Source organism: Hyla sarda, chromosome 9 (assembly GCF_029499605.1).
Source record: "Hyla sarda isolate aHylSar1 chromosome 9, aHylSar1.hap1, whole genome shotgun sequence".
Taxonomy (NCBI): Eukaryota; Metazoa; Chordata; class Amphibia; order Anura; family Hylidae; genus Hyla; species Hyla sarda.
The window spans coordinates 65,820,206-65,828,314 of record NC_079197.1 but is presented as its reverse complement, the minus strand read 5'-3'; the positions used below and the strand labels follow the sequence as shown (position 1 = coordinate 65,828,314).

Below are 8,109 nucleotides of genomic sequence, written 5' to 3'. Positions count from 1 at the left end.
AGACCGTCGCCCCCTGTCCCCGGTGGTAGCTGTGGCGTGCTGATTAGTATTTTTCAATATAAATCATCCGTCCGCTATCACCGTCCGTCACCCCTGTGTCACCTGAGTTTTCTGTCTGCTGTCATCTGAGAACGTCACCCCTGTGTCACCTGTGATCGTCGCCCCTGTGTCACCTGTGATCATCGCCCGTGTCACCTGTGATCGTCACCTCCTGTGTCACCTGTGATTGTCGCCCCTGTGTCAAATGTGAGCGTCGCCCCTTGTCACTGATCCTGTTGTCATCCCCTTGTTATAAAAAGTAAAAAAAAAAAAAAAAAAGTAAACCCTTTCCTGTCACCCCTTTGTAGTCACCCCCTGTTTTTTGTGTTGTGTACACCTAAGTGCACAACATGTCAGGCACATCACAGTGGATGTATTCGCTGGAGGAGGCCTATGAATTTTTGGCCTCAGAAATGGAGTCTGTGAGCGATGATGGGGACCCTACATTCCTAATCTCATCCTCATCCTCATCTTCATCCTCATCAGACTCGGACGTGCCACCCCCAAGGAGGCGACGCAGGCGGGCCACTGCAGCGGCCGCTGCGTTACCAGGCCCATCAAGGCTTTCTGAGCCCTCGGAGCCCTCTGACTCCATATGGGTAGACTCAGGCCAATTTACACCCCAAATTCCTGGGTTTACAGGGAATGCAGGGATGCAATTCCCATTTGCTGGGTTGGCAGAAAAAGACTTTTTTAAGTTCTTTTTCACCGATGAGCTGCTAGAGCATTTGGTTGCGCAAACAAACATCTACGCCAACCAATATATTACTGCACACCCCACCTCTAGTTATGCTCATCCGAATAGGTGGACCCCTGTGACCCCATCAGAGATGGCAAAATTTTGGGGTATAATGCTGAGCATGGGGCTTCTGAAGAAACCCAGTATCCGCTCATACTGGACCCACGACCTGCTATATAACACCCCCATGTACCGCATGGCAATGAGCAGGACACGTTTTGAGCAGATAATGAGGTTTCTGCATTATAATGATAATGCCACTTGTCCACCTAGAGACCACCCTAGCTATGACCGGCTATATAAAATTTGTCCGCTTATAGACCACCTAAATGCCGTGTTCCAGGCGGCATATGTCCCAGGAAGGGAAATCTCAATTGACGAGTCCCTGGTGCACTTCAAGGGCAGGCTACAATTCCGCCAGTACCTGCCCAGCAAAAGGGCACGGTATGGGGTAAAGATGTACAAGCTCTGTGAAAGTGCATCAGGATACACGTACCGTTTTCGTGTATATGAGGGGAAAGACTCGTCAATTGAACCCCCAGAGTGCCCCCCTGTCCTGGGAATTACAGGCAAGATAGTATGGGATTTGGTGCACCCCATACTAGACCAGGGATACCACCTCTACCTGGACAATTTCTACACGAGCGTTCCCCTATTCAAGTGCCTCACTGCACGTGGGACAGTAGCATGTGGCACTGTCCGTAAAAACCAGAGAGGCCTCCCCAAACCTCTTCTGGCACACCCCATGCGGAAGCATGAGAGCAGGGCACTGTGCAGCGATGGCATATTGTGTGTGAGATACAAGGACAAGAGAGAGGTCCTTGTACTCACCACAATACATGGCCACGCCACCACCCCGGTTTCTGTACGTGGGGCCCCTACAGAAATCTATAAGCCAGACTGCATCCTGGCTTACAATAAGTTCATGGGAGGGGTGGACTTGTCTGACCAGGTGCTAAAGCCATACAGCGCCATGAGAAAGACAAGGGCGTGGTACAAGAAACTGGCTGTGCATATGGTACAGATGGCCTTATATAACGCCTTTGTCCTGTACCGACATGCCGGCCAGAGGGGAACGTTCTTGGAGTTTCAGGAGGTGGTCATAAGGAACCTCATATTTGGGGACCAGGAAGATGCAGGCCCCAGCACTTCCGAGTCCTCACGGATTGTGCCAGGGCAGCATTTCCCCAGTGAAATCCCCCACACTGGGAAGAAGGGGAGGACCCAAAAGAAGTGCAGGGTCTGCTATAAAAGAGGGATCCGCCGGGACACTACATACCAGTGTGAGACCTGCCCAACTCAGCCGGGACTGTGCATCTCATGTTTTAAAATTTATCACACATCCCTGCAATTTTAATTTTATCCATCTTAGCCCCCGTGTATCACATCACATGCCACAGTTTTTTCTTAGTTAATTTTACCCCCCCATTTTATTAGAATCTGTGGCCTAGTGTGCCACCTATTATTTTTCTTTTTACCCCAAAACCATTCCAGCAAAATATGTGGTACAGTGTGCCGCAAATTATTTTAATTGTACCCCAAAACCATTCCAGCAAAATATGTGGTACATTGTGCCGCAAATTATTTTCATTGTACCCCAAAACCATTCCAGCAAAATATGTGGTACAGTGTGCCGCAAATTATTTTCATTGTACCCCAAAACCATTCCAGCAAAATATGTGGTACAGTGTGCCGCAAATTATTTTCATTGTACCCCAAAACCATTCCAGCAAAATATGTGGTACAGTGTGCCGCAAATTATTTTTATTGTACCCCAAAACTATTGCAGCAAAATATGTGGTACAGTGTGCCGCAAATTATTTTCATTGTACCCCAAAACCATTCCAGCAAAATATGTGGTACAGTGTACCGCAAATTATTTTCATTGTACCCCAAAACCATTCCAGCAAAATATGTGGTACAGTGTGCCGCAAATTATTTTCATTGTACCCCAAAACCATTCCAGCAAAATATGCGGTACAGTGTGCCGCAAATTATTTTCATTGTACCCCAAAACCATTCCAGCAAAATTTGTGGTACAGTGTGCCGCAAATTATTTTCATTGTACCCCAAAACCATTCCAGCAAAATATGTGGTACAGTGTGCCGCAAATTATTTTCATTGTACCCCAAAACCATTCCAGCAAAATATGTGGTACAGTGTGCCGCAAATTATTTTCATTGTGCCCCAAAACCATTCCAGCAAAATATGTTGTACCGCAAAACCATTTATTTGGTAGTGTGCCACAAATTATTTTCTATATATCCTTCTGTTCGGAGACCTGAAGTGCACCAGCAGAGCACTAAATGTCCACCTATGGGGTGTTTTCTTAATCAGGAGAAATTGGGCTTCAAATTTTGGGGTCCATTTCCACCTATTACCTCTTGTATAAAAGTAAAATTGGGGGTAACACCATCATTTTAGTGTTAAAAATCAAATTTTCCATTTTCATTTCCAACTTCAACACAAAGTCGTCAAACACCTGTGAGGAGTTAATTCTCACTATACCCCTTGTTACGTTCCTTTAGCGGTCTAGTTTCCAAAATATTATGCCATGTGTTTTTTTTTTTTGCTGTTCTGGCACCCTGGGGACATGCTAAATGCAACATGCCCCCAAAACAATTTCAATAAGCCAAATTTTGCTCCTTCTCTTCTGAGACCTGTAGTGCGCCAGCAGAGCATTTTTCACCCCCATATGGCGTGTTTTCCGAATCGGGAGAAATTGGGCTTCAAATTTTGGGGGGTATTTTCTGCTTTAACCCTTTGTAAAAATGTAAAATTTTTGGGAAACCAAGCATTCTAGGTAAAAAATTTTATTTATTTTTTACATATGCAAAAGTCGTGAAACCCCTGTGGGGTATTAAGGTTCACTTTACCCCTTGTTACATTCCCCAAGGGGTCTAGTTTCCAAAATGGTATGCCATGTGTTTTTTTTTGCTGTCCTGGCACCATAGGGGCTTCCTAAATGCGGCATGCCCCCAGAGCAAAATTTGCTTCCAAAAAGCCAAATGTGACTACTCCTCTTTTGAGACCTGTAGTGCGCCAGCAGAGCACTTTTCTCCCCCATATGGGGTGTTTTCTGAATCAAGAGAAATTGGGCTTCAAATTTTGGGGGGTATTTTCTGCTTTAACCCTTTGTAAAAATGTAAAATTTTTGGGAAACCAAGCATTCTAGGTAAAAAAATTTATTTATTTTTTACATATGCAAAAGTCGTGAAACCCCTGTGGGGTATTAAGGTTCACTTTACCCCTTGTTACATTCCCCAAGGGGTCTAGTTTCCAAAATGGTATGCCATGTGTTTTTTTTTTGCTGTTTTGACACCCTAGGGGCTTCCTAAAGGTGACATGCCCCCCAAAAACCATTTCAGAAAAATGTTCTCTCCAAAATCCCCTTGTCGCTCCTTCCCTTCTGAGCCCTCTACTGCGCCCGCCGAACACTTTACATAGACATATGAGGTATGTGCTTACTCGAGAGAAATTGGGCTACAAATACAAGTAAAAATTTTCTCCTTTTACCACTTGCAATAATTCAAAAATTGGGTATACAAGAACATGCGAGTGTAAAAAATTAAGATTTTTAATTTTCTCCTTCACTTTGCTGCTATTCCTGTGAAACGCCTAAAGGGTTAAAACACTGACTGAATGTCATTTTGAATACTTTGGGGGTGTAGTTTTTATAATGGGGTCATTTATGGGGTATTACTAATATGAAGACCCTTCAAATCCACTTCAAAACTGAACTGGTCCCTGGAAAATATCGAGTTTGAAAATTTTGTGAAAAATTGGAAAATTGCTGCTGAACTTTGAAGCCCTCTGGTGTCTTCCAAAAGTAAAAACTCATAAATTTTATGATGCAAACATAAAGTAGACATATTGTATATGTGAACAAAAAAAATGAATTATTTTGAATATCCATTTTCCTTACAAGCAGAGAGCTTCAAAGTTAGAAAAAAAATCTAATTTGGGGATTGCAAAAAAGGCCTGCGTCCTTAAGATGAAAATGAGCTGTGTCCTTAAGGGGTTAAAAGCAACAATTAAAAATAGTTGCATCCTTAAAGGGTTAATAATCCAGCTATAATAAGTTTATTACACCGAACCAGTGGTCTCCAAACTGTGGACCTCCAGATGTTGCAAAACTTCAACTTTCATCATACCTGGACAGCTGTAATGGCTTTCAAAGCATGCTGGGAGTTGTAGTTTTACAGCATCTGGAGGTCAGCTGCTCTAGACGATTCTGGAACTTAATCCCTTTACTACCTAGGGCTCCCAGAAGGCAACTTTGATAAAATGTCCATGTCATGGAATGGTATTAGTCTTTTGTTAAGTGTATTTTGTTGTCTGACAGTATAATTGGAGACGCAATACATTTCTCTGGATTACAGGAGGAGAATACATCCACAGATCACAATAAAGCACCTGCTGCCCTCTTATTCAGGTGAGGTATTCCTGCATATTCCTACACCGTAATACCTCTGCCTTCTCCTCCCTGCTTCGAGAGACGGATGATGCTAAGCGTTGTGTGATGCGGGAAGATATCTGGGGGGAAACAAGGGAGGGGGCAACAATACTGGCAGAGAAGAGGGTGGGGGACTGGACAGGCGCAGTGAGAGCTCCGGCTTCGTTCAGCATCCCCACATCACCGTTCTCGACACCAGGTAGGCCGCTTCCATGACCACATCATTGCCCCTTCCTTCCCTCACTCGGTCGCCTTTATTCTACTTGAAGCCCAGCGTCCTTTACTCCGGTGTTACTGACTTTGTGCGGCGCTCACGGCTGGGCCTGGATCCCGCAGGGACCTATGAGAAACCGCCATGTACGTGTTTGCATGAGTAGGTTGTGTGCTAGGGAGTGCACAGTGTACCCGTTATGCCGTCCGTTGTTTGTGACTCTACTATAGGACTCAAGTGTCCACATAGAGCTGCATGACTATGCACTGCTTACATGTGATAGTATTATAACACTGCACTCTGTTAGTAAATATCCTGGAAATATATGTCAGTCACAGGTGTAAGCTGAATCTTAAGGAAACCCACCAACTCTTTTAGACCATGTTTACATGGATTGTGCCTTCTGCAGTAGGTTTATGTTGGTAAACTGTCAAAATGGTATGCTGGAGTACAGGTTTGTTGCTATGGGGGCTAAGTGGGCCAAAGCCCTGGGTATTCTACCTATATAGCCCCGGTTCTGGCTCAGTCTCGCTCCCTAATGGGGATCCAGAATACTTGCCTCAGTTTCCCAGTCAAGCGAGTGCAACTTTCATCTATATTGCGCATACAGGTGAAAGCTGCCTGTCAATGTAAGCTGCCGAACCTGCGGCCTATGCTAACAGGAGACCTTGACCTCTGCCCTTACGCAGTGCATTTGCAATAATATCACTCATGGGCACCTGCACTGGAGAAAGAATGATGTGACCTGGCTGTTCTGCAAGGAAGAGCGCTGCTTTGTACAGAGTATGTGTTGTTTTTTTTTATTTTTTTTTCATCCTGTCATTTCTGGCCACTGCAGGGGCGGAGACTACTTGTCTAGCTACCTAATTACCTACCTACCTAGCTGGCTACCTACCTAGCTAGCTGTCTACCTATCTGACTACATAACTAGTTACCTACCAGCAATATAGATCTCACCACATCACTCCAACGTAGTGAATTAAGTGATGTTTATTCCATAGAACAAGTGTTTTTAAAAGACAATGTTTAGACCGTCTCTTACAATCAAGCAATACACAACTGTGAGTGCAGATAACAATTAGGTACATGATTACAAATTAATCATCCCATAATTAGTGTACATATAACAAAACATTCATAATTTGTGTATAAATATAAAATAATAATCACTTATTTTATGATTTGGCTTACAGGATGTATCATTTCTTTCTGAAAATGTCATGAAAAAATGGTTGACCAGTTACCCATAGCAACCAATCAGATTGCTGCTTTCATCTTTCAGATGCCTTTTCAAAAATGAAAGAAGCAAGCTGGTTTGTTGCTATGGGCAACTGGTAAACTTTTCCTCTGCAAAGGTCTTGATGAATCTCCCATAATATGTCTACGGCTAGGTTCACACTATGTTTTGTACTTACGGTTCCCGTATATGGCTGGGAGGAGGGGGCGGGGCTTATTCGCGGCGCCCGCACTCAGCCGTATACGGGAACCGTATTTAATGCATGTCTATGAGCCGACCGGAGTGAACCGTAGCCTCCGGTCGGCTGCATTTTCTGCCGTATGCGGTTTCCCCAACCGCAGGCAAAAACGTGGTCGACCGCATACGGCTGAAAAAGCAGCCGACCGGAGGCTGCGGTTCACTCCGGTCAGCTCATAGACATGCATTAAATACGGTTCCCGTATATGGCTGAGTGCGGGCGCCGCAATTAAGCCCCGCCCCCCCTCCCAGCCGTTTACGGGAACCGTAAGTACAAAACGTAGTGTGAACCTAGCCTACTTTATGTTGGCATCATATATTACATGTTTTTATTTTTGAAGACATTAGAGGGCTTCAAAGTTTAGCATCAATTTTTCACAAACAATTTAAAATCTGAGACCAGTTTAGTTGAAAGTAGAATTGAGGGGCCTTCATGTTAGAAAGCGCCCATAAATGACACCTTTATAAAAACAGCTCCCCCCCCCCCCTAAAGTATTCAAAAGAACATCCAGAAAGTATGTTAACGCTTTAGGTGTTTTGCAGGAATACCAGAAAAGTTAAGATGAAAAGTCAAAATGTCAATTTTTTACACTAACATATTTTTGTAAGGTGTAAACGGAGAAAAAACACCCCAAAATATGTAGCCCTATTTCTCCTGAATACTGAAATACCCCATATGCGGACATAAAGTGCTTAGCGGATGCACAGCAGAGCTTAGAAGGGAAGAAGCACCATTTGGCTTTTGGACAGAGAATTTGGCAGGAATAGTTTTTGAAGGCCAATGTCGCATTTATAAAGCCCACATGGTTCCAAGAAAGTGGAAACCAACCACATGTGACACTATTTTGGACCCCTTAAAAGGGTACTCTGGTGAAAAACATTTTAAAATCAACTGGTGCCAGAAAGTTAAACAGATTTGTAAATTACTTCTATAAAAAAATCTTAATCCTTCCAGTACTTATTAGCTGTTGAATACTACAGAGGAAATTATTTTCTTTTTGGAACACAGTGCTCTCTGCTGACATCACGAGCACAGTGCTCTCGCTGACATCTCTGTCCATTTTAGGAACTGTCCAGAGCAGCATATGTTTGCTATGGGGATTTTCTCCTACTCTGGAAAGTTCTTAATATGGACAGAGCTGTAAGTAGAGAGCACTGTGCTTGTGATGTCAGCAGAGAGCTCTGTGTTC

The 8,109-nt window shown here is 43.8% G+C and overlaps 2 protein-coding genes across 12 annotated transcripts in view; both read left to right on the top strand.

Moving 5' to 3' along the window:
• The first annotated feature begins 389 nt into the window (after positions 1–389).
• Positions 390–2,135, top strand: LOC130291893 (piggyBac transposable element-derived protein 4-like). Its single transcript, XM_056541326.1, has one exon. It carries the CDS (start codon positions 390–392, stop codon positions 2,133–2,135), a length of 1,746 nt encoding a protein of 581 aa, XP_056397301.1.
• A 2,649-nt stretch (positions 2,136–4,784) lies between these two features.
• Positions 4,785–8,109, top strand: part of DRP2 (dystrophin related protein 2) — a 1,527,660-nt gene continuing 1,524,335 nt past the window's right edge. For 9 of the 11 annotated variants that reach the window (XR_008847731.1, XM_056539139.1, XM_056539141.1 and 6 more), the window contains exon 1: positions 5,255–5,433. The gene's annotated coding sequence lies outside the window, so the exon portion shown is untranslated. Of the gene's footprint in view, positions 5,214–5,254; positions 5,434–5,507; positions 5,592–8,109 lie in introns of those variants that run through there. The other 2 variants (XM_056539136.1, XM_056539138.1) reach the window with 2 other exon arrangements.